This window comes from Gavia stellata, chromosome 3 (assembly GCF_030936135.1).
Source record: "Gavia stellata isolate bGavSte3 chromosome 3, bGavSte3.hap2, whole genome shotgun sequence".
NCBI lineage: Eukaryota > Metazoa > Chordata > Aves > Gaviiformes > Gaviidae > Gavia > Gavia stellata.
The window spans coordinates 58,264,734-58,291,827 of NC_082596.1; the positions used below are offsets into that span (position 1 = coordinate 58,264,734).

General features: G+C 39.2%; 1 protein-coding gene across 3 annotated transcripts in view; it reads left to right on the plus strand.

Annotated features, from left to right (window-relative positions):
• The window catches only part of GNAL (G protein subunit alpha L), a 202,165-nt gene that overhangs the window by 64,519 nt on the left and 110,552 nt on the right, over positions 1–27,094 (plus strand). Inside the window, exons 1-4 of one of the 3 annotated variants that reach the window (XM_059815747.1) lie at positions 8,681–8,938; positions 9,143–9,215; positions 10,063–10,117; positions 10,301–10,420. In XM_059815747.1, the coding sequence (XP_059671730.1) occupies positions 8,695–8,938; positions 9,143–9,215; positions 10,063–10,117; positions 10,301–10,420 (492 nt within the window). In that variant the 5' untranslated portion in view covers positions 8,681–8,694. Of the gene's footprint in view, positions 1–8,680; positions 8,939–9,142; positions 9,216–10,062; positions 10,118–10,300; positions 10,421–27,094 lie in introns of those variants that run through there. The other 2 variants (XM_059815749.1, XM_059815746.1) reach the window with 2 other exon arrangements.

A 27,094-nucleotide genomic window follows, 5' to 3' on the forward strand; every position in this document is an offset into this window, starting at 1 on the left:
GGTTTGTATTTCTGGTAGTTTTGCAGGGCTAACCTATTAATAGCTGGTTTTCCCTACATGAGCAGGCAGCATCCTAAGCTGTCTACAGGTTAAGAACAGATTTGTCAATGAAAATTTACAGTGGTTATTTTTATTTAAATCAAGTGTTCTCAGTTAGTGTCCATGTAAAAGAACTATGTAAAAGAAGACAATAGTCATAATGTATCTAATGATCCCTTAGTGGCAGATTATGATCATATCTTTATTAGTGGTGGTAATTGTGGTGACAGTGTTGCTGACAGGTTAAGCCATTTCTTACAACAATAGCTTTTGTGCTGTTGCATCAGGATCAGAAACGCAGTTCCTGAAGATTTGCATATTATGAAGAATAGGCTGCAAAGACATGGAAGCACAATCTTGTCATTGTGTTTAGTGATGTGGGTGGCAGATCGCTATAGCTGATTCTGAGCAGGAAGAGCTTGCATATGGGTAGGTTTAAAGGTCTTTAAATGTTTAGGACTGGTAGGCAAATTGATTGGCTAGGTGAGTGGTATTGTAAGTTGTTAAATACTCCAAGCAGCTATAAGCTTTTTAAAACGCTCCCAATGTTTTAAAATGTATAGTGCAGTGTCTGAACTGCTGCATTAGCTGAGATTGCTGGACTAGGCTGCTTTTGCATTTGTACTATTGCTAACCTCAGACACTGCTGTGATAGTTCTGCATAGCATTGCACTACATCATTTGGACACTAACTAAGATTTACGATTTCAAGGAGGTTGCAAGGCACTAAGCTAGAATGGTTCTCCTAAAAACACCAAAACCAACCAACCAAAACTCCCATATGTACCTGTAATTAGGCAGATTCGTATGGAAACATGACACCATTGTTGATCTAGCTGAAACTTTAAAACCAGAGAAAATTTTGCCAGATTTTAGGATGTTTTCTCACATTATGCATTTATATTTTAAAAACAAACTTTTTCTTTCCCAAAGTATGTGAGAAAATACAGATTCCTCAGTAACTTATTTATTATTTTTAAGTGACTTGTTCCAAAATGTCTACAAGTTCTCTGGACTTTTCAGCCTTTCCCCTTTGTCCTTCATGCACACACCAATGTTTTTATCACCTTTCATCCCAAGTTAAATGATCCTGTGAGACTTCATCCATGCTCTTGATCCTTAGGATAAATTAAACAAATATTTGCTCCAAAGAATCTAACTCATGTTACACAAACAGCCCAGTGCATGCTGGAAAAAACTTTTGCTTTCTAGTAAAAATAGCATCAGTAAAATCATACGGGTTTGCATTTCATTAACTCATTCTATAAAGGTTCCATCAGAATACCATTGTAATTTTGAGACTAGCCAGGAATAGAACAAATTAATAAGAGAATAGGAGAAAAAGAGAATAGAGTAAGTAAACTTATTTCCCAGAAAATGGTCACACTATGTTTGCAATTGTTCTTCCACTCTCCCACATAGGTATGCAGATGGAATCGTCATCTATATAAGTAATCTATCTGCTTAGTCTTCATATCTACTGTTTTATCTGTACAGAGAAATAAATAAATTCATGTCATGAAAGCACAGAAGTTTAACTGCAACATAAACCTGGTTTTGGAAAGGACCACTTGGGTCAACAAGTCATGTCCCTTCAATGGAATAAACAAACGTGATAGCTATTTAATCCAAAAGATCATCTGCTTTGCACACATACACCACAAAAATACCTATAGGAAACTTAGGATCTATACCACGAAAGGCCAAGCTGAACATGACTCAACAAGTATTTGTTACAAGCAGATGTACAGGTTAAGAAAAGATAGATGGATGAGGAGAAAAACACTGTGTGGTTGGTTATTCAGTAAGTTTTGATGTTTTATTTGGACTTGCTAGTCCAGACCTACGCAGTCAAGCAAAAACTGTATTTCTGCAATAAATATTATTGATATAAATCAGGGTGTGAAACTGTGTGAGGCTACACACGTCTTGGAAACATTATTTCCTGAAGCCAATTTTTACTGATTACTCTTGTGTGTAGTAACATGTTGGGATCCTTAAACAGGGTTAGGAAACAGACTGACTTGCTATGAATTTACCAGTGCGTCTGGGAATTGGAATTGCATTAATGTGCACTCACTAACTGCAGTTACAGAATTCCTTGATTCATGTTAAGGTAGTTGTATGCAAGGATCATATTTATTTGTGAAAATTTTCTGTTGCGGGACACCATTGACCATTACTACAGGCACTCAGGAGTGTCAGAGCATAATTTTGAGTTTGCATGCCATAACTTAACTTTGCAGAGACTTCTTTTTTTTTGAAAATCTGCCATTTGCTGGGAAAGCTAACAATTTCTCAAGCAGAGGAGTTAAGAAACAGTGAAAAAACTAAAGTGCATCTCTATGTTTATATCAAGATGGAGGGGCGATACAAGCACAAGTAAGTCACAGATTTGTGGTGAATGTAGAGACAATCTAGCTCAGCAGAATGTTGTCTAATGAATAGGGGTGGAGGCAGGCATGCTGTGACTGCGAGCGTTTTGCTGAGGCATGTGCCTTGGAGTTAAAGGTGAGGTTAAGGCACATCTCTCATATGTTCAGTGTCTCACAAGATTTTTTTTCCCCAGTTTTTCATTCCTGTCCAAATAGGGAGATCGTGCTAGTTGACCTGAGCATTTACTATTAAATGCAAAATTCTGTGTGACATACCAAATCCTTTGTAAACTGAAGATAAATTATTTGGCTTCGCTGTTACAGCTATGCAAGGTGTTGGTCAGCATGTTGCAGAGAATCCAGGACATGTCTCCTGAATAGATTTTTTCCCTTATTTTTTAAAGTAGCAACTCCAGCTATAATTCTAGCTGACTTCCTTATTTATTGATGAATTCACTTCTAAATTAGGGTGATATTAGCATGTTTTGCCTGGCTTTATTTAAATCTGTTTAATCTCGAGGGCTCTCTTAAATAACTAATTAGGACTAGTTTCCTGTTGCCTTAAAATGTCAATGTATTACTTTGTTTATTCAGTTTGGGGAGGAGGGGTTGTCATTGGAGTGCCCACCCAAGTGAAACTCCCCATAAATTTGGATACTGTGATGAAAGTGTGTCCTGTTTTGCTAACAATGTAAAATATTCCATAACAGAGGCTTGCAAATCCATCAAACGAGAGGTTGTCCTTTTGCTTATTGCAAAAAGCATCTGTGTCACTTAGTTTAACAGTGTTATTTGATTGAAATATGTAAGAATATTTAAATCACACGAGGTTACTTAGTCTTTTAAATATTATTAGGCCCTTGCTGGATTTATGTTGGTTTCAATCAGCAACTTCTGCCTCTGGTACCGACAGATGGACACGTGTGCGGTGCTGCCATGTGAGTCTCTCTTCATAGAAAGGGATTTCTAGTCTGAAAAGACAAGTAATAAACACGTGAATTATCTTACCAATAAGGATCTAAATGGAAACCCTGAGCTGATGTGGATGGCCAGAGGAGAAATGCTGCTTTCCCTCTGCTTCCTTGTAGGACACAGATGAGGAATAACTAGCTTGGATAAGGAATAACTAGCTTGAATGAAAGAAGATTGTCCTCTTTCTTTAACACAGTCATACTGCAAATCTGCTTTTCACCTGATGCCTTTCCATGCAGGCTTCCCAGGAGCATCTGGCTCCTTCTTGGAGCTGATCCTCCCCTTCGCAAATGCTTTCTCGGGGCAAAAGGCTATCGTCCTTGTTTCTGTGGGCTGCTGCCTGCAGTTTTTCTCTGGAAAACCTTTCTTTCTCTTCAGACCCTGTTACTTTTATACTATAGTCTTCCACCACATCACTTCACCTGTTTTCTCCCTTTCGCTGTTTGCCTGTGCCTCACAGAGATGGGGGATTGTGGTTTGTGGCACAGGACCAGGAGAGGGGTAAGTTGCTTTGTCAAGTGAGTTACATGGTGACAGCTGCCAAGTAAAGGAGTATGGCATGGGAATGGGGACAGCGAACTGGGTCAGGGAGGTGAGGAGGTGCTCAGAACATTGCTGTGCCCCTCAGCATTGCCTGACCCTCTCCTGCATCAGTTTGTCCTTAATCCGCAGACATAAGTCGATTTGGAGTTAGGTCCGCAGTCACCATAAAAATGCATACCTCACCTTCTCTGGCATCTCTTCCCATCCCGGTTCTTAAAACTGAAGAGCTCCTCTTGAAATTCTTCTAATGACTTTTTTGAGGTCATGGGTTTAAACACAAAAGGATAAAGGTTAGATTTTTTAGCATGACATTCACTTCTCTGCAACGCATGTGCTGTGTATTTTCTAGACCCTTAGTCATTATTTTTAATACCGTCAGAGTTGTAGTTTTTTGGTTCCTGGTTCATGTATCTTATAAAAATCCAAATGTAGCGTTCTAGGGAGTGTGTACTTTTGTGTTAATATTTGACATCGGCAGGGAGACAAACTTACCAAGAATTTATTAACAGAGAGAAAGAATTATTTTTCTTGAATACCTATGTAAATACCAATTTATTTTTCTCTTTTCAGACCATGGTTTGACGATGAGGTGGAGTAAAAAACACGGGTACTAGTGAGTTGCATATCCTGATGTGCAGCAACAGGCTATGTGAAAAAGAGAGGCCAGTGAGGAGAAGCAGCTCAGGTCACCACAGCGTTACCCACCTAGTGCAGTGCCCATACTTGAGGACGGTGACAGCAGAGAGTTCAGAGACCCCTGTGAAAGCCAAGGCAGGAAGAGGGGCAAGCGGGAAAAATCTCTTTTCCAGTTGCTTAGCTCCCCCCTAAGCTTTTGTTTACATCTGTCTTACCATTTGCTCTTTTTTTGAGAAACAGACCAAAGCCATAGTAGAGGCTGTGTAAAGGGAAGATGCTTTGCAAAGGGTCTTCAGGGTTTCCGTAGAGAAACTTTCTCCACCTGTACCTAACGTTTGCAAAAAAAAGCTCTGCATCAATCCTGCTCTGTATTAGAGGGGCAAGAATCAACCAGGTCTGTTGAGCTGCATCTGTTGGAGCTTGCCATTAATTTTCACTGGGCTTTTGTCCTTCTTTAGCCCAAACAGAATGGGCAGGAGAAACAAGACTGTGACTTTGTGGCAGGGGTGGCCACCCACTATGGCTGTTTCCCTGAACTTAGCTTCAGCTGGGTTGTCAGTTCTCTCAAGAATGCAAACGTGGTCTCAATCAAGCGACTTGGGGTCCCCAGCGTTCACCCTGAGGCTCACGAGCAATGCAGCCTGAGGTGGGAACTCACAAAGGAAAGCAGGAAATAAAGGTATCTCCAGTTTCCCTCCAGGAGGGCTTATGCTGTATCGCCTGATTTCACAATGGGCCAAGCCAAGTTTGAGCACAAAGCAGGAGAAGATGAATCTTATTTTTGCACACACATACCCACTCAATGTGTATTTATATTTATATATATGTGGATATATAAATATATGTATGTATACATATGTTGCCTGATCTGATGGGGCAGAAGCAATGTGAAAGACCTCATTTTCAGGAGGACCAGGAACTTGAGAAGGATGGCAAGTTGGTTGCCTGGGAAGATAGGGGAAGAGCAGGAAGAATCTCCTTTCCATTGCCCGGGATTTTGTTTTTATTCACGTGTACGATTTGTACTAGAAGCTGGTTTGGTAAAGCAGCATTGCTGAAACCTTTTACAGAGGCAGGTGTTTGGATTATGCTCACAGTTTGGGTTTATCCATGTGCAGAGGAGACATATATTCATGTGATAGCTGTGATTTCTCTCTGGAAAAAAAAAAGAATTGCTGTGTCCAAAGGGGGTGAAAGCTTTTCTTGTTTTTATTATTGCTTCTAGGATTTTGAGTTTCAGATGTGTCAGGATAAGTGCTGTATTTGGGAAAAGCAAAGGGAGGATTGGGAATATAATTACAGCCAAAAGTTCTTTCTGGGCGCAGGTTGCTTGCGCGTGTCATTCTTGAACTGTGTGATCTTTTCTCAGGAGGAAGAGACCCGAAAGGGTCACGGGGTTTTTCGAGGGGGAGAGAGGAAATGAGAAACACTTTCCCTCTTTTGGAGAAAGGTAAAAGCAGGATATACCAGGATCCTGTCAAATCCTATTTATTGGCACTGAGCCTTTTCAAAGCTGGGAACAAATCTGCACCAAAAATCCCGACATTAGTACACGCAGCAAGAAAACTGCTGAGGGGAGGAGGGGAAGAAACAAGGCAGATTTAGCTCTGAGGACCGGCTAACGTTAGTCAGATTTGGGACCTAGATCCCAAACTAAGGTAATAAACTAAGTAAATAAATATGGCTACGCACATCTTGTGCATCATCAATTACAGCTTCTGACACTGAAGAACTATGAAAATCCAGACCCAGTCAGTGATTTCTAGCCAAGCCTGTTCAATTTTGAGCCCTCATAGGGCTGCAGTAGAGAACAAATGTGACTGCTCTTCATGAAAGCCATTCCTCGTGTATCCATCCCATGCCTGACGGCCTCCCAAAACAACAGTCACCCTGAATTGTGCTTCCAAACCTACCTGTATCTGAGGAGGTTTTTGCCTCTCCAGACAGGAAAATGTCAATAGGAAAAAAGGCAGTCTGTCCTAAAAAAATCAGTTCAGTAACGCTTAAAAATGCATATTTTGGCCTGGCAGATACTGTCAATTTTTATCAGTAGTGTCTCTGCCACCCCGTCCCCCCCGGCCTAGGTAAGGAGGAAGATAAAACAGCTTCCAGACTCTGTCTAGATCAAGCAGTACCATAAAAACACATATCTGGCACTTGACCTCAGTAGTGTCTCCTGAAAACCCCACGTACCCAATCGCAAGTGGAGCAGTACCTGTTTCTCTTGTGGATCCTGCCCTTTTCACCTTCTTACAGTGTGCACTCAAAGTAGGCAGTACCAGTTCCTCTTCCTCGATCCAGCACTTCCTGCCCGAGTGACAAAGCAATTGAAAAAAACTAAATCCTACTGTTTGTAAAATCTAGTTTCTTCTTGCCACATGCATCTTAAGATGTTTTAGGCAAAAATTGTATTTTGTTTGATTGAAGTTGATGCCAGTCTGTCTTTGATTTTAGTTAGGACCAGGATTTCACACACAGACGTAGCTATCAAAATACTAATTTTTCACTAACACATCTTTGAAAGTCTGGGGGAATAATATTTGGAGATGAAGGCTGAAGATATTTTGGGACTTCAGAGGTGTCATGTCCATCCTTCTTTTAGCGCTCTTGTGCCTCAGTGAATCAGGGATCACATTAGAGTAGTGCGGGTGGTTTCTATGCAGTGGAAGTTTGGGAAGAGCCAGATGCGGTACTGCTGCTTTTGCGCCGAGATGCTGGTTTGCAAGGCAAGAGATTTGAAGCAAGAAGGAATACCTGTAATGTTTTCTAGCTCGATGTTTCGTTTCGGGACCTAAAACGAAGGTAAATGAAGGAACAAACGCATGGTCGAGGTTGGTTGTAGTGGTGGTATTAGCATGTATGTCACCATGCTCGGATTAAACATTACTGTGAGCTATCGGGACAGCTTCATTTTCTCGTTCAGCTGGCACAGTTTGTGATAGTCAAAGGAAAAAACTGCCAGTGTGCTGCCGTGACAACTTGTGGAAAGGGAGACGTGGTTTATCAGTAAGTGAACGCATGGTGTTTGTGCATACGCATACGCGTGCATGTCATATAGGTGTACCTACTCGCGCCCATCGGAGCGGGGGCAGCACGCCCTCGCGGCAGACTCTGGCTGCTTGCCCGCCCCGGTGGCACTCGCACGCTGCCGGCTCTTCTCCCTGAGGTCGGTCAGGATGGCAGCCATCACCTGTGGCAGCCTGGGATTTCAGACGCAGGAGTGCCAGAGCTTGCTCTGGCATCAGCCAGGCTCTTCCAGTACCGCCGCGGAACGCGGGGAAAGATCGGGAAAAACCCCCTCGCTCCCCGGGTGCCGCCCCCCGCAATCCCCTTCCCCCGCCGCAGGGCCGCAGGCAGGGGGGCCGGGGCGGGCTCCGCCGGGCCGGGGGGGGGGGGCGGCTGGGCCCAGCGGCCGCGGGTCCCGCGGCGGCGATGCCAGATCCAGGTTTTCGCGGCAGCAGCGCTGCCGGGGCGCGAGGGCCGAGGCCGCCGTGCGCGGCGGCGCTGGGGCGCGGTGCGAGGCGGCGGGGGCGGCCCGGGGCGGCGGGGGGCGGCCCGGGGCGGGGGGGCGGCGGGAGGCGCGGAGCCTGGCCGCGGCCCCGCAGGATCCAGGTAGATCGGTCCGGCTTTTACCTTTCTCCTCCGGCTTCCCTGGGCGCTGGGCTGGTAGCTGGGCTGTTTCCTGCTCTCGCAGAAAGAGGCAGTGCTGAGTTAGGAAGACAAAAATAGACCTTTACAGAGAAATATAGGGATTGTGTGCGCGGTGGGGAGGGAGAGAGGAGAGCGGCACCCGGCTGGTTTCCAGGAGGAGCCCTCCTCTCCCTCTCGTTGCATGTTAGGCATTTTTGCACAGATTTCTCCCCCCACCCCCTCCCTGCCGAGGCACGGTTACCTCTGCCGCCTGCTCTCCGCATCTCTTCGGGGGAGCAAGCCAACCGACTCCGCTTCGATCGGAAAGCGGCTAGAGACCATTTTATGTGAGCAAGCCGGGGGGGAAGAAGGGAAGAGAAACCGTCGCAGGGACACAGGGGTATAAAGACTTGTCTTTTGCCTCCCCCCCCCCCTCCTCCCCCTTGTAAATACTAAATCTGTAAAGGCAACGATTTGACATCCATCCTAAGCAGCGGCTATGGGGTGTTTGGGCAACAGCAAAACGGAGGATCAGCGTATCGATGAGAAAGCGCAGCGAGAAGCCAACAAAAAAATAGAGAAGCAGTTGCAGAAAGAGAGGCTGGCTTATAAAGCGACACACCGCTTGCTCCTGCTGGGTAAGGAGGAAGGGGGCAGAGGGGGGGACGGGGAGAGGAGGGCGAGGAGGGGGCATCTGCCCCAGCCCGCCCGGGCGCAGCGCAGCGGGGAGGTGGTGTGTGCGGGTTAGGTATGAAAAAATGTAGGCTGTTGGATTGAGCAATATGCGAGACGTCCACAGATCGAGCTCAGCGCCTGAGCCACATGGATGCGTACATACAGAAATGCTGCCAGAGGTGGGAGATGCTGTCGTGTCCAAAAAAACCACCCTAAACCCCCAGCCTGAACCGTGTGTCACAGTGTTCTCCCTTTCCTTCTTTCTCTTCTAGGGGCTGGTGAGTCAGGAAAAAGCACTATTGTGAAACAAATGCGAATCCTACATGTCAATGGATTTAATTCAGAGTAAGAATTATTGACACTTTGTGACTTATTTTTCGTTAAATGTTGGAAACAGGTTAACACACAGTAGGCTAGGAAATCTCTCCTCTCCTCCCCTGTGTTTTGGTGGCTTGACACTGTGTTTTGGGGGAGGGAGGGGAGGAAGGGGCGAGAGAATAAGGAAATTACTGCTATTGTATATTTGCATTTTCTCCTTCTGGCCCCTTTACTGTATTTTACACTGTTGCTACTGCAGTGCTTGACAGGCCCCTGTGTAGCGACAACATGGCGACTACTTTTTACATAGAAGCAAATAACTAAATACTGCATCTGTCTGTAATATAAAAATACATGTCAAGTCATACTCAGGATGACAGTGGCTGCTGTTTTTCCGGTATTGGGGTTAGTGTAAAACTGAAACTAATTTTGCATGTTTGTTAGAAATCTTTCTGTTTTCTGAGGCTACATCATTTTCTCTCTGAAGAACTCTTTGCCAGAAATTATTATTAATCCATAGTGTTAATTTTAGGTATCTATTGGCCTTCAACTATGTATCATTAATTTAGAGCATGTTTACAGCATGCTGTAGAAATGAAAGAATGACTTCCAGTTCCATCAGGGGAGGCTTTGCAGATGTAGCTGTGATTGTCTGGTTTAAGAAAAATACCAGGGATGAATGTGCGTTCCTCTTCATACTATGCGAGAAAAGGGATAAGGGGAAAAGTATATTTGTCTTGCTGTTCTTTTCAGTTAGCATGTTGTAATGATTGAAGAGCAGATAAACAAGCGATCAGTGAAAAAAAAAAAATGCAACTGACTGACCTGCTTTGGAAGAAAATGTCAAAGTGTTAATATTTCTGTTTTAATGCAGAGAAAAGAAACAGAAAATACTGGATATTCGGAAAAATGTTAAAGATGCGATTGTGGTAAGAACACACTTTATACTGTTCCTAAATGCTTGGGTGTACTGGAAATGATAAGGATTGTGCTCTCCAAGATTGTGCTGAGAGAAATCCCATTTTGCTGATCAGATTGGATTATCTTCTATTGATCCTGTATCCTAGATTTATCCAGATTAATGTGTTTGTTTTTGTTTTATCCAATTCTAGACTATAGTCTCAGCTATGAGCACTTTAATACCCCCAGTTCCATTGGCCAACCCAGAAAACCAATTTCGAATGGACTACATCAAGAGTATAGCTCCTCTTTCCGACTTTGACTATACACAGGTAAGAACAGAAACCACTGATTTATTCTGCTTCAAAGGGGAATGCGTTGCTTCACTTTAATTTACTGAAATGTTGTGGTTTTTTTACTTTTTGGAAGATGGTCATGAGAAGAGCTTATGCCAGCATTACCACTAGGTTAACTTTCTTACAAGACTATGGTGGTTGCACCTGTTTTAGCGGTGCAAGGTTTTGTTGTTACTGATCTGTTTGCTGCTGTTTGTAAATGCTTTTTCTGCATTTAGTTCATCTCTTCAAAATTTCTGATACAATTATACGTATTGACACTTCAATTAAGACTTTGTTGAAAGCTGGTTTCCTACGTGGAATTAGGTGCAGGTTGTCAGTCTGAAGAGTTACGGTCTACCTACAGAAAAGGATATAAAAGGAAATAAAAGGACAGTGTGGCCCAGGTGGTGTTTTCCATACTTACTGCACTTCAGAGTGGAAAGTCATGTAAACGGTGGTCAAGTAAAGTGGTTTGCTTCCTTATGTGTTTATTGTAGTTGGCATGAGCAGTGGTTTACTTGTATGTAAACGTTGCCATCTTTTTGTATGGAATCATTAGAAACTAAGGATTTCTGTATAGAGGCTACTCTTTTGTAGACAAGTGAGAGATACCTTTCAGATTAACTTGCATAGGCATCTTACGTTTTCTTATTTTTATCTTTTTATGTTATTTATAGGAACATGCATAGAATGTTTTATATTTTATGCATGACATGAAAGCAAGTGCACAGACATGCTGCATATTATAAGGAATTTTAATTTTGCAGTAACACAATTTTTAATTTGCCTTAAAATGATATTGAGAGCAATTTGTTAGGGATACAGCAAGGACTAAGAAAAATCTTCGTTCATTGGCTAAATGATTGTGAGTTCTTCATGCTATCAATATTACCAAATAAACCATTTACAATAGAGTGTCTTTAGGTTATTATAGCTTCAGGGTGGAAGGGGGAGAAGGGGAAGAGTCGTTTCTTTATTATATGACTCATATTCTCTGGTGTGTGGTTTTGCCTCTGGTAAACCAACCACTTTGAAGGTTCAAGATAAAGAAAAAATACCAGGCATCTTGTACAGTTAAAATTTAACACAGAATGCAGATGTTAAGAAAACAACTGCAAGGTACACCCACATACTGCATAATTGCTCACTTGGTAGATGTAAGTTAGTGAAAATGAGAAACTTTTTAGGAATGGAATGAGAGTTTGACATGAAATATTTGTCTTTTGCAGCTATTGCAGTTCTGAGGCATTTGTTGCTCATTTTATCTTTCTTTTTTTACTTGAATTTTGATTCTTATTTGTTTGGGTAAAATAAATGGTGCCATAGATCCTTTGCAATTCTCTATTGTATATCTGAGTTTCTGGGAGCTGACTGTACCTAGTCAAATTTGACTCACTGTTTAATATTTTATGGAGGGGGAAAAACTTACTCTTCTTAGAGGGGAAAAAGAATAGGGCCTATTGGGCTGTGAAAGAAGTAATTCATTTGAAATCTCGATTCAAAGTCCATTTTGGTTTAAAATTAAAATAAAGTAGGTTTTCTGATAATAGCATCACATTATTTGGAATAGTGTCAAATAATAGTCCTGATTTTAAAAAAAATAGTTGTTACACGTTAAAAAAAAAGAAGAAAAATCTAGTGCTGGTTTAGAAGTAAACATATTTTATGTCTCACTTTCATCTATTCCCTCCTGGTTTTTTCTCTGCTCAATTCATAGTTTTAATATCTGTAAAATGTATCATCTGGCTAGATTTTTTTTATTTTTTTTATTTTTGTTGGTTTAGTATGTTGTTTCTCTCCAGGATGATGTGTGAGCAAGAAAGATTGAAAAAAAAAAAAAAGTGCTATTCTGCTTCAGGGCTTGATTCTACTCCAGTTTAAGTCAGCGATTACTTAAAGTAAAATTACATGTCCAGCCGAAATAACTTTTGACCCATTTAGTATTTTTGGATAAGGACAAATATAAAAATAAATACTTGGATAGTAATCAGTTACGCATCCTTTGCTAAGCATTACTGATTCTCTAATTAATAGCTGATGTATGGAATAAGGCCTTCTGAGCCAGAGAAACCAGTACAGTATTTAGTAGTAGACGTTCAGGAGTTGCGGTTCTATCATCCGTACTTAAAAACAGTTGTAAAGGCAAAAATGCTGACTTAGGCAGCGCTTAGGTGTTGCATCTTGGGTAAATTTTGGCGCATGCTAAAATGTGACAAAGGTTACACTTCTTCCTTTGAATGAGGGAAGAGGCAATTTTAGGGTTTTTAACAGTACGGATGGTAATGAGCTGTTAAAGACATAGCCATTAGTGTTGCAGTCTGAATTACAGATGTGTTATTTTTTGAATAATGTTGGCCATGTAATCTTTGTTGTAAAACTCAATGTATTTTAGTTGAAGATGCATTTCAAATACATTGCATGCAAAATGTGGGAAAATGACTGCACTGTATCATGAGTCTTTAAAGAGAGATCCCTGAAGAAATGCAAAAATTTCACTGATGGCACAATATGACCAATACTCATGAGGCACTAATTTACTTATATTTGTGACATATTGGGTATGCTTGGATATGCATTCTTAAATTGCATACAAATTAACTAATATGCATTTAATTGTGAAAATTGTCCTTTAAAATAAGTGGATTTGAATATACTGATTTCCTGTGGGTGAAATTACACTCTTAATTGCAATTTATGACTGAAATTCGAAGAACTTGAGTAAGGATGGGATTCACATTTAGACTCAGATATGTATTTTGGGTTTCTGTTTGGCTGTTTCTTTAATTATATAGATCTCTACAAAATGTAAGCAGAACATCTTACTTAGTAGTGATACAAATTTTAAAACAAATGGTTTTCTCTTTACAGCCTTTTAACATTCCTTTAAGAGTCTGTGGAGTGCCCCCCCCCAATAGTTTTACTTACTTTTAAAAAAATATTCTTTAATTTGGTTTAGTTATGCTACCTTGATGATTTATCTAGTTGATCTAAAACAAAATCAAAGGTTTCTTGATTTTTTTCCTATGATTTTTATGTTGCCTTTCATTACTTTTATTAAAAAACTGTACAATTTAAAAAAAAATTCCTGGGTGACTGATGCGATCTAATTCTACAAATCATAAGATTTACGGCTAGAGTTTTTACAAAGTTAATAAATGTGAATAAGGCAAGTGTCCGCTGTAGTTTCTTCCTTGAAGTCATGAAATGAATCAAGATAAATTTTCATCTGATGACTAATTTAGGCATTATCTTAGCACCATATTCCAGGGTGGAATCAGCAGAAGGGCTTTAAAACTGAAATGGAAGCACATATGCTGTATCAGAAAGGATTTTTTATTATTTTTGGCCAAGTGTTGATTGATATTTGCTAAAGTTAACAGGAATTGACCTGCTCCACTTTTAATCCTTTATTGATGGGGATTTATTTTGTCCTTTGTGAATCAGAGTGAACATATTAAGGGCATATTATGCTTGTAGCTGTGGAAAAACATGGTGTATTATGTAAGCATGTGTTTACTCAAGTTCAGTTGCCTTTATTAAAGTATTTGAATTTTGTGGGCACTACAAATCTGCTTGGTGCATAATTCCTTTACCCTTTGTCTTCCCCAAAAATGTAGTCAAATTAAGTTGCTTTTCATAATGTATGTCTTGGATCAAGCTCATCTGATCAGTTATGTGTAGGTATATAGCAGGTAGTCAGTTAGCTACCACCAAACTATATAGTCAAGTGTTTGGCTATATGAACCAGTTACCAGTGAACATGAACCATTTGCTTAATAGAGAACACGTAAACACTTCACCCAGGTTTTGGGGAGCGGGGAGAGTTTTCAAAAGATCCATTTTCCTTTGCTAATGATGTTTTAGAGAGGCAAAGTATTTTGTTGAACCTTCATAAAACAGTGAATTGTGCAAATGTAGTCCCTTGTGCTGATATTAGAATGTGAGTTCTAAAAATAATTTTTAAAGCTATTTTATCAATCTGGAAAGCTCTTTCATTTAGCTCTTAAAAGTGAAATGTTAATGTGGGCATTGACAGGGAAACTACTTTACATTAATCTGGTCTGTGGTTTGCTCTACATTTTCAGATATTGCAGTTTGAGTTCAATTTGATGACTTTAATTTTCTTCCACATTTTCTTCTTAAAAATCAGCACTTTGTAATGTAAAGACACAAGAAAGAAAGAAAAATATTTTTGGTCAGAATTTGAATTTACGTAGACTTTCATTAGGCAGTTCGAATTTTTATTAGACCTGGTATTCAAATTTGAACTCGTGTTGACGCCTGGTCGTGGCTGGTTCTCACAGTGTGTGTCTCAATGTTTGAAGTAACTGGAAGTCTTGCTCAAGTGAAGTGTATTGCTGGGCTGTAGAAAATCTTTATCCCAAATAAATACTTAAATAAAACATTAAAAACATGATAAATATGGTTCATATATGGTTAAACTTGCTTGGGTTGTACAGTTAATGCTGTGACTTTAATATCCTATTTGACCACAAATCATTTAAGTTTCCCTGTAATGCATACTTGATATAGCCCAAAGGAGTTACCAAATAGCATCATCTTACATTTTGCAATTTTCAAATAACTTGCAATATTTCCATCTTTCTCAGGAGTGTGAAAACATACAATGTTTTATGTGAAAACATCATAAAATAGAACAGAGAATACGGTGAATATTGCACTCAAATGGCTTCACTTGATTTTTCTTTCTATCTAGATTTTTACTTTAGGGCTTTGTTTACCATTTTGGGTAGAATGAACAGCCACAAGTTTTTATAATTACCTGTGATAGTGATACTTAATGTTAGTACAGTGTCAAGTCAGCATTAACTTCTAAAAATCGATTAGACTTTTAAAAACTAAGTAACTCTTGCTTTTTTTGTGGTCTAAGATGCGCACTGGTAGTTCTTCATTTGTTCTTATTTTCACAAACGTGGAAAGGATCTGGAAGGCCAGATGATGATTAAATTGTATAGGTCCAACAACGTTATTACTACCCTGAATTAATAACACTTGAAAAACTAATGAAGAAGGCTGTCAGAGAAGGACAGCTGAAAATGCTGCGTATGCTAATATAATTGTTGGCAACTCTTTAGTCTTCACACAAAGGCTAAAATTGTCAAGAGGACTGTTATTGAAAAGTAGTGGATATTGGGGAGAAGTAGCAATTAGGTAACAGATGAAATTTCTTTGTTGTGATAGGACTTTTTTTCATGCTGTACATTAACTGTTAATTAAAAGCAGACACTGAAGCTGAGCTCTTTTTATGTTAAGAGCAGATTCTGCTGATGCCCAGCGGTACCTTTCCTTCCGTATGTCTGGTTTGCATTAAATCGGCAAGCCGAGTCCCTAATGTTCTGATTAGTCAATGTTAAAGTAGAAAATTACAAACATTTCATATGGGAGATCAAGAATATACTTCAATGTTACGTATTATTTTGTTCTTTTTCTCTGTAAGCACTAAGTTTGCTGTTTATAAATCAGTCAATCCAGTAGTACTTTGAGAAATAATCAGTAGTTATGTTAACGGTGTAGTTTCAAAAATATAAAACTAGAACTGGGACCATACTACAAACAAGTATAGGGCAATTTTGGGGGGGAAAGAAAAAAAAAGATTAAAAAAAAAAAAGAAAAAACCCCAAACAAACCCCAAAACCCCCAAAGTTCTCAAGTTGATAATGTATACTGGAGCTGTAAAAGTATAAAATTCTACCATGATTTTCTTTTAATTCCTTTATTTTAATTCTTTAATAAATACTCTGATTTCACTGAAAACGCAACTGGGGCTTAAAATTACAGTGGTTTGTGTGAAGTACAGCTCTTCTGTGAGGCTCAGGATTTCTTGCTTAAAATACACGGTTTGTGTTTGGAGGGTGCTTGCTTTAGGATGAAGAAATTCCTTAGGTTCAAGCATAAAAATAAAGTAAAGTTTTTGCTTTGATAAAACACTGCTCCATTTAATAAAAGTGTAACAACATATTTCTTCCTCCCCTTGTTCCAAACTCACTAAATCACAACTGGTAACAGTTTATACCGGTGATAAATAAATAATCGAATTTGTGTCCTGGGAAAGGAGCTCAGGGATCTACTTAGGCGCCTAACAATTAACAGTAGAAATACTGAGTTTGGGAGCCATAGGAAGTCCTGTGCATAATCACAAATGATCCACAGTTAACAAATATAAGATGTATTCAGAAAAAAATGAAAAGAAACAGGTGTTAAATTCTGTGTTTGTTTCTAGGTCTTCCTATCTCAGTATTTTTAAGAACAGACTCAACTTTGAAATACACAGAGAAAGTTCACCTTTCCCACATGTATTTGCCTTTTTTAGAATTTTTTTTGCATAGCTTACAATGTAAAGTAATGAATTTCAGTCTGACAAGACAATTATTTGAGAAAGTCTTATGAACAATGCTGCTTATGAATCAAGCGCAATGTTACGTTCAATATTACATCATCATAGTAACACCAAATTAAATGTTTGCTATCTTATATTGTGAAACTGATTTCCCAGATAGTGGGGTGGTATTCACACTTTATCCAGCCTGCCTTATTTATTATCATCACACGACACAGAGACTTTCACTGTGAAACTGGAAAGATATTATCATTTATTCTTACTGATAACTAAAACTTAAATTACTTCCGTAGTCTCCAAAATTGTTGACGTTTACTGATACTAATTCAAGTTTTGTACCTATGAATACAAATTAGTTGGAGGTTTTTTGAAAGTCAATCTAGCATCCAGTCAAATACTGTAAATTAACAAAAATAAATGTCACATTCTGTCTTTTTTTGCTACAATTTTAACTGAAAACTTCATATACTTCTGTCACACTTTACAAGGATAAAAATATTTTTACATCTAAATTTGGATATTTGATTTGATGGCAATGGGAAGACTAATAACTTGAATTATCATTTTAAGTAGGAGTGACTGATTTTCCTCATGGAACCAAAAATGTGTTAGAGGATTATTTATGAGCTTTAGAATATTTTTGTTCCTCAGGTATTTTTCAGTGTATACCCTAATTTTAAATTAAAGAAAGATGGAAGCAATAGGTTAAAGCCTGTACTATCATTATCTTTATACTGGCCACAGGTCTGTGAAGCACACTGGTTTGTTTTATACTGTGGTTGCTTTGGGGGGCTGCTGTTTTGTATTCCTTCGCAACTTGTGGCTGCTGCTAGGGTATCTTCCGAAAGCAATTCTGCAATGTGCAGGTGGCAGCAGTCCTTCTCTATCCCAGGCGGTAAGATTCGGAAAAACAGCTGAAGAAGTAGCGTTGGTCACTAGGTTGGTGCCTGACAGAGGTGTCGTAGCCTGGCCAGAATAACAAACTGATCCTGATGAAATTCTTGCAATTTTTAGCACTTAGGTTGAGTTGCACTGAAATCTGTAGAAGATTTAATTACAAATTAGTATGTAGTTTATTAAGCCTTAACATGCACTTAAAAACGTTTGCAAGAACTTGGCTTGTTTGTTCCCTCATGTGTAACTCAAACTGAATTATAATGAAAGTAAATGTAAATACATGCAAAGGGTAACCACACTCTTAATGAAGACACACTGTCCAATTAGTCTAAGGATGATGACATTTCAGACTTTACAAGTGGCAGTTTTCAGAGGAAGGGTAGTGAAATATTTAATGAATTGTCGTTATTTATACACTACGTTAAAACAGATTTTCCATCACAGCCAGAGAAAAGGTAAACCTAGCAGAGTATGTTTCACAATTGTCCTCATCAATTAATTCTTTTAATCTCTTAAGCCAAAGATAGCAGGTTGATGTACTGCTTTTGCCATTTTTGAGTGCTCTGTAAAAGTACTGTGTTTACTAGTCAGGGAGAATCTTTTTTTTACTTCAGTGGCCATGATAAAAATGTACAGATCAGGAATAAATCATCATGTCCGTGCATATTGTCACTGAAGCCAGTGGAGACCTATGGAACAGAGGATATCACCTACTCAAATAATAATAGTGTCATTATTCAGAGTTTCAAAGAAGTGAGTGTTCATCTGCACAACAGCAAAGAGCTGCGTCCCCTTTCTTCAGCACATGATGAGATTTTAACTTCAGTTTCTGAAACAGTGTTGAGCATTGCCAGCTTAGATCTTAGCTTATTTTATTTCATCACCTCCATAGCTTCATCCATTGCTTGTACTTCTTGTCAACAGTGGATTATCTTTTTTAATGTCATTACAGTCTGCATCAACAGACGGGATATTTTGTTTGCAGAAGGTAGCAACCTGAGCTGAGAAATAGAGAACAAGCTAAACAGTGAGAACAGAAGACTGTATGTACACCTTACATACAATGAATTAAATAAGTTGAAAACCAAAAACTGTTATGAACAATTTTTTTCCCCTGAGTATCTAAGAAGCTCTTTACAATAAATGTAAATAGGACTCTAAAGCAGATGAAAAGCAAGAACAAAGCACATCTGCAGTTAATTGCTAAAAGTTTCTGTAAAATGTTTATGGTTTTGTTCTGTCACCTATTTCATGTAATTTGCTTTTCTGTAGTCAAAAGAGATACAATTCAAGTGTTGTAGTCAGGTTCTAGGACCTTCTCTTTAAAAGGAGTCAGGAGGAGAATGTAATTTGTACAACACAGTTTTAAGTTTATATTGTCTTTTACTTTGGAAACTCTTACAGTAATTTCTTGGAACAAAGCTACCTCTGGTTGTAAGCACGCCAGCTATCACTTGAAGCATGTAGATTATGGTTTCTTGCTTTAAATCAGTAGATTAATTGTGGTTGGTTTAAAGTGCACTCTTGCAATTAATCTACTAGTATTTGTTTTAAAAACCTGTGCTGGATGTTTTGAAAGGATATTTATCCTTAGGCAAAAAGAATATTGGAATTTTTGTCTGTTATGTCAACGTTAGAGATGAACTTTGCCTTTTAAATCTTTTAAAAGTAAATGTTTTCTGACATTTCTGCCAATTCATTCCATTTGAGTTTTCATATTGCTGTCAGTAGGACTTAAACATATTTTAATGCAAATAATTATCCCACTGTTTTGAACTGCGAAACTGTTTAGCAAGATAAAATAGACTAAAGATATGCAGGCCCTCTTATCTCTGTTAATTTGGTGAACGCTTTTTGATCACGTCCACCCTCACTTCCATAGGATGTTAAGTGACAGAGCTGTGCAGATCATTCTTTTCTTAACGTACACCCACATACTTTCTTTCACAGGAGCTAAATAATACCAAATTTAAGAGCTGTCAGGTAGGAAAATAAGAAAAGGCAAAGAATGGTTAAGTAAAATAGGGGAAAGTGTACCCTCGCTTCCCTCTGTACAGACAACTAACTACCCCTTGCCTGCAGACCTGCAGCTGACCATGAATAATAGCAGGACCTGGTTGTCAGTCAGCTCCAGAGTGCCTCTGTGTGCCTTGAGGAGTTCCCAACCCCAGGGACAAAGAAAAGGTGGAGGAGAAATGCAAATGAAAAAAACTATGCAACGAATATATGGTCACTTCTATTTTGTCATTGGGTAGAGGAAGAGGTCAGGTATCTCCATTTGCTGCTGAAACCATGTCATTAATTATCAGATTCCCAGCACATATCACAGAAGAGTGAGGCTTCATGGCAGGATCTGTAGCCTTAAACGTTTGAGTGAGAATATTCTTTCTGGCAGGCAGGTGTCCTCTAACTCGAACTTTAGCTTCTCCTTCCTTCTCGGGACTTTGGTGTTGCCTGTTCCTTTTGGGAAGAGTGGACTTGCTTATTTAGCATAACATACTTTTAATTGAACAGCAGAGCTTTTATTTTTTAGAATTACGATTTCTAATAATTGTTGTTATCTGCTGAATTTCTCTCTAGTTTTTAACAACACCAAACTAAACATGCTAACTAACTAACAGCAGTGTGGGTATATTATGGACCAAGAGAGTAATTAGTCAGGGAACACATACGTCAGAAATCATAATTAAAAAACAGTTGTATGAATTAAAAATTACGTCAGTAGAGGAAGATGGTTCCTGACATTTCTGAGAGCCAGCCATTCGAACCACAGAGGATTTTCACTGATTTTGAAGAAATAAGGGATTAAATGTGGTCCTTGGCCTTCAGTTCTACAGAGCAGGTTTTGATTATTGTCACCGATGAGTGAAAGCCTGGCAAGAACTATAATATTGCATAAATACAGAAGTCATCCTAAACAACTGTATTCCCTAGGATCTAATCTTGCAGAGGCTTAAACGTATTGATATATGCAGACCTAAGTGCACTGCTGATGTACTGCTAGCACAGCATTCATGCAGCTGAGCTTCCGGTTATGCAGTGGTATTAATATCAAAATCACAAATAACTTTCAACTGAAAAACAAAAGAAGCAAATCATTTCTCCCTGTTAAATTTATATTTGGGAGGTTGTTGAGCACTTTTATGGATTTGCTTGGGGGTGGGAAAAGTTGTGTAGGTTAGAGATTGGCACAAAACTTCAAATAAGCAAAATCTTTTTCAGATAAGTGACAGTTCTCTGGATGCTATTAAGCTGTGAACAGTAGGTCTTTTCAATAATCACTGTGATTCATTTTCATATTGTGGTTTTTTTTTTTTAATAATAATATCTTTAAAAGGCTTGCTGAACAGTAGGCTGCACCACCATAACTTTCTGTGCAGAAGGAAAGATTTCATGCACAGGATCTTAGATAATTTACCTTAAATTGATTTGCACAGCTTGATAAAACCATAAGAAAACTGTACCAGCTCAGGTCAGGGGTTCATTTAGCACCAAATCTCATCTCTGACCATGGCTGACAGGGAAACTGGAGAAAGAGTTTAAGAATGGGGCAAGCACATAGTAAGGATTGAGTAACATTGATTGTCCTAGTCTCCACAGGTTTATGGCTGAGGTATTTTTTGTCTGGGAGTGGTATTTCTGTATTTAATAACTTAAGTGGATTTTTCTTCCAGGAATAATTCTTTTTTATTTCCTCCAACCTGTGTGAACTTTCAGTTACGGCAGTGAGTTTTGCAGTTTAAGTATGTGTTGTATGAGGAAGTACCACTTGATTGATTTTTCTTTTTTTTTTTTTTCTTTTTCCCAAGCCTACCACCGACTGGTCTTCCCTCATTTGTCTATTAAAAATATTTCATCTTTTCCACATTGCCCTTCTCATTGCACATCATAACCCTCCAAATATTTCTCTTTCCAGTTAAAGAGTATTTAACTGGTTCTCACATGGGGCTTGTTCCATGTCTTTGCTCAATCTTTTTGCCCTTCATGTATCTTCTAGTTTTACTAGACTCTGTTTGCAATGAGAGACCAGAACTGCACACAGTATTCAAGGTGTAGGTACATTGCAGATTTATACAGTAGTGTTATGTTTTCTTTTTCATTCTCTAGTCTTTTTCTAATAGTTCCTAACATTGTTTGCTTTTTTTTTGGACACTGAGGTGATATCTTTATAGAATTACAGTACATTATTTTATAATTCCAAGAGAACTTGAACACAGTTGCAGGTAAGAGAAATATGCGTGAAGGTCTCTGTACCAACATTAGCAGAGCCCAAAGGGTACTGTTAATGGCAATTATCCTTGTTCTTCTCTGGTATTGTCAGTTCTATCACACATTTTGACTAGTTTGTTCAAAAAATTCATTGCATTCAATTTTTTATTCTTTCATGGGTAATGACATGTCTTCTCATTTGCTATGCTGCCATGTATCCCTTATGAAAAAGCATTTTTTAAATTATCTACCATGACTAATATTTTCTTCTGTGCCGAATGAGAACACACTTTATTTTTGTTCTTAAAACGGAAAAGAAATTGGTCTTCAGCCTGATTTTGGAGAGGCAATGTTTACAGTACCAGGAAGGACATTTGTGCTTTCAAATCTGCTCATCGTTCCTTAATCGTTCATTATAGTTTGCCTGATTTAGCAGAAAAGAAGACCATTGTTTGGAACCCTTCTCATTAGAGAAACAAAGTGTTTAAAAATACCAAAATGCCACTTTTTTTCTCCTTGCAGTTCCTAATGTTGTGTGTCACTGAGAGAAAATGTTTTGAACTTTTTGATCTCCCTTGGGGAAATGCTGCAAGTAGCAGAATTTTGTTATTTTTATGTCAATTTAGGTCTTACATGATTCAGCACTTGTGGTTTGTGGGAAAAAGAGTTGTAGATTATGATTAAAGGAGCAGAAATAGTAAGGAATGGCTACTAGAGAACGCATCTTTTTACTGTTAAAATATTTTTGGATTGGCTTTTCTTCATTTTTAAACCTCCATCTCTGTTCCTCATATTTTCTCTGTCAATTGTGACTGGTACACGTCAAAGAGAATAGCTCCATTCTGTTTCACTTCGCAGCTTTTTTAACAGTTCAAAGAAGTAAGAACAAGTTGCTATAGGATCTTGATAATACTAAATCTGTACATTTAAGTCTGTCAAACATGGTTGTCTCCAACAGGCCAACCAGTCATCCCCTTCTGGCAGCGTCTCAGGAATAAACAAAGTCTCTAGGAAAGAGGATAGAAGAGGATACAGGATGCAAAAAACCTGCTTGTAGTGCAGGAAAAATTATTCATTGTAGTAATGGACCACAAACAGTGAGTTAACTCAATCTGGGATGCATTAACAAGGCTGTTGTACAAAAAGACATGAAGTAATTATGCCATTCTGTTTGGCACTGGTCAGTCCTCATCTGGGGCATTGTGTGTAGTTTTGGGAACTGAGCTTAAAAAAAAAAGTACACAAATGGAGTCCAGAGGAGAGCATCAAGAGTAAGAGGAGACTAAGAAAACTGTGTATGTTTACTCTTGAGAAGAGAACACTCCAAGTTGAAGGGGAAAGGGAGCCAAATACAACTTTTTGTATTTAAAAAGCTGTAATTACAGAATTTAATTCTTGTGCCTGTCTTTTCAGAGGGAGGAAATGAACTAGAGGAGAAAATTCCTCTCCTCTGTGCTGTGTGGTAGTCCACATTTGGGATATACTGCAACAGTGAGTTAAAGGATCACAATCTCACAAATACACTGAGATACAACTGCCCAGTTTCATGCTTTTAAGGCTGTATTTTCAGTGACATGAATCACCTCATGCTCAAGTTAAAAATTTCTGAAAATCTGGAAAACTTTGGAAGGTACGAGCTCCTGTCAGTTGGTCTTTCACATTTGCCATTCTTCTTTCCTATGAGCATGTTGGTTGAAAGCCCCTGGGACTTCTTTTCCAAAACTAAAGCTTCTGTAATCATGTCTTGAATTAGTCTAGAGACTTCATTAGTTATCTGCCTGATTTGTTGTCGCCTTGTTGTGTAAACAGACGTGATAATTTCTCTTAAATAGTGCATGTTCTTCCAGGGTGCTATTCAGACAATGTAGCAGACTATAATACAGAGTACACAAAACTATCTTGTGCTTCCACGTTTTGATTGTTTTAAATCTAAATCCTGGCAAGATGCAGGTGATTCTGTTCTTATGGTGGAGAATTTTCCGTATCTCCTAATCAGACAGGGCCTAACATTTTCTTTCCTAAAAGCAGAAAAAAATGGCTGGGGGAAGTAATGCTGTCAGGAGTATTATCTCTAAAGGCTCAAAAGAGCAAAGAGCATGCCTTCAGGTACTTTCAGTTAAAAGCAGCAAGCAGGAGTTTTTGTTTTCATATATGTGCGCACTGATGTACATATATGCGTTTAAGTATAAGACTTTCCCTATTTCTGTACAAGGTTCTAATCTATTCAAGAAGTCTGTGGCATTAGAGGGAAAGTTCTCCAGGTGAAGGGTGGCAGGTGAGTAGCTTTGAAAAGTTGGTGACAGCTCCCAAGTATTGCAGCAAGGAAGTACATGTGTGAGTCCTGTGGCAAGTGCCGTCACTTGGCAGTCTGCAGGCTTTTGGAGATGTGCGTTGTGCATTTGTCTTCATAAGAGAGGCTCAAGAGGAGAGTTGTGGCAAAGCTGGTAATTTTGCTAGTGAGAGGTTTAAAGAATTAAGGACACAGATCATAGGAAATGGGGTTTCATTAGTTCTCTTGCTCATGATAGCAGATTCTGTAGCAAGGAGAAGCAACTCCCATTTCATTTTCTGCTAGGGCTAGTCCCTAGTTTCCTGGTGGAGTGGATTTAAGGGGAAATAATGCTGAAATGCACCTTGCAATGTTGACTTAAAGGACGATCACATTGAAAGGCATATCTTTCTTTTTTTTGGTTCTGTAATCATTAGGAGCAGTGTGCTTATTATATTATAAGTACAGCCAAATGTCATGCTAATACCATTCCTGAGATCCATGCTTACATGATAGATGTGAATATACCTAAATTTTAGGGTTTTGAATCCTGGTGGAAATACAGAGATAAAAAGCATGCAGTAAATCAAAGTTTTCTCTTCATTTCCTTTTTCCCTTTCCAAAATAACAAATAACAAAAAAAAGTCCTTGCAAAAAGTATAATTAGGTGGTTGGTGGGTTTTTTTGTAAGAACATACTGCTTCGCATGCTTCCAGACACCAAGAAGGACATTTAAAACAATATGTTTGTTAATCAGTTTATGAAGGGCTGCTCTATGGAATTTGAGGATGTAATCAGGAGAAAATCCTGACTCTGACAGTCAGCTTGACTGCTGGGAGAATTCCAGGCATTTGCTTCTAGCAAGAGAGCTCATTTGCTCTGAGCACTCTTTGTTTGCTGTACTTATGGACTGGCTGAGTTGGGTCAGTGCATACTATTTCTGGGCAGGTTTTTCGAGTGTTGTTAAGGGTGGGTTCTTGTTGGGACCTGATGAGTGGGTTTCAAAACTGGAGGGCATTTCACTGGCTGACTGACTTTCTTACTCATTTACTTTTTTGAGATGCTTGTGTGCTTATGATACCTTTTTCTTCTCCGTACATCAGTTACTTTTCTCCTCAGGTTTTATACATTAAGCAAGCCATCAGTCTTTGACTCACATTGCTGCTCTGAGAATGCATGCTAAGGAGTGCTTACTATGTAGTTCATGTGCATTTGTTCCAGTGGTGCTGCCAGGCTAAGCCATCATCTTCCTCTTCCTCCAACCCTCCCCCATCACTATCCACTCCACTTTCCCATTTTTATGCCTGCACTGTGCCCTCAGCTGTGTCCTGGTAAAGCTGTTTGTTTGGCCTGACCAAATGAGGTGGAGGGAGAGGTTATTTTTAGTGTGGATCATTTCCGTGGTGTTAACTGAGGGCGGGTGACACAAAACGGGGAAGAAGAAAGCGGAGATGGGAACAAGTGGTAGGATATAATGGGAAGATGATGGCTATCTAAACAAGCAGGCTTACTTCCTCCACCTCTGTATCTGCGGTCACAGATTATGGTCAGACCAAAAGCCACTGGAAATCTGTGTGTTAGAAGAAACCCAGTGCAGTGTGTTGGTTTTGCTCCTTCTGATGTGAAGTCAGCCATTTCTTGCAGAGGTTAGATGGTATAAGAACAGGTCTGTCTTGTTCACCCTTGCCCTTTTGGATAAGCAAACACAGCTACATTCACTGTAGTTATTCCGAAACTTAATTTGGTGGATTGGAGCTTTAAGGCTTAGTCTGATGTGTTTCAAAAGCATCGACTCACATGAATGCCAGTATACAAAAGACTTCATAGCTGTTTGAGTCTCATAGAACAAGAACTCTTCTCTGTTGGCTTTGCTGCTTAACTGTAAGCCACTTCCACTGTATTACTGTATTATCTTTACTGAAAACATGCTAGATACATGTGCAAAAATCCCATGAGTGGTCATTTGACCACAAAAGACATTGCAGGGGAGGGTACCTATAGGTATATATGTTTGAATTCTGTTCACATGTTCCCAGGGTATTGGATGAGTCAGCATAATAGTGTTCCTGTGGATGTAAAGTAAGAATGGAGCATTGTTTCAGTGCATGCTATGTCAGCAACAGTTTGTAGAATTGAAGCCATTTTATAAAGCCTGCATGGCCTTCAGGGGAGATGGGATAAGTTCACAAAACAGAAGTCAACTGAGTGCTCCTGAGTATGTGGAAACCCTATTTGGCTCAAGTTCTTGAGAAGAAGTCTTGGAAGGCTGTTTGGGGAGAAATGTTGTTATATATGCTTGTCCTGTCCTTGCACCTCTCTCGTTGGGCATCCACTGTTGGAAAAAGGGTAGTGGGCTAGACAGACCTCTGGTGTCACCCTGCACAAGCCTTCTTAAGTTAAGGTTTAAGAAGTCATTTCCGGAAGGGATTGCTTTCTGATGTACCCCAATCAGCACTATGCTGATTCGTTTTTAAATAGATTAACTAAAAAGAAAAAAATAATCATAGCTGTTGTTCAGGTGAAGGTTTTGTTTTAAGTAAGATTGCCCTATTAGCTATTATTTAATTTTTCCAGTTGCACTATAACAAGTGTGAGAGAGCACATTGCCTTTCTTGCCAGAATGCGTGATGGTTTTCTTTCTGTAAGAGAGGCTTCTACAAAAAGAGAATCCTCAAGCCATTTCTATCAGACTGTCCTTGTTTAAGCTGTTTTCTGATAATATGAGAGAGCCTATGGCTGGCTAGAGGGGAAATAGCTCTCAATAGGAGTTTCAAAAAGAGTAAGGCCATTTTACACATACTCAGCAGTGAAAATCCTGAAGTTTCAGAAGCTATGAGGTGCTATCAGAGAGGCACACTTGTGTCTAATGTATACATTTAAAAAGCCTGGGGGTCAATTCAGAATTTAGCTAAGCTAAATTGTGTTGTCTAGGAGA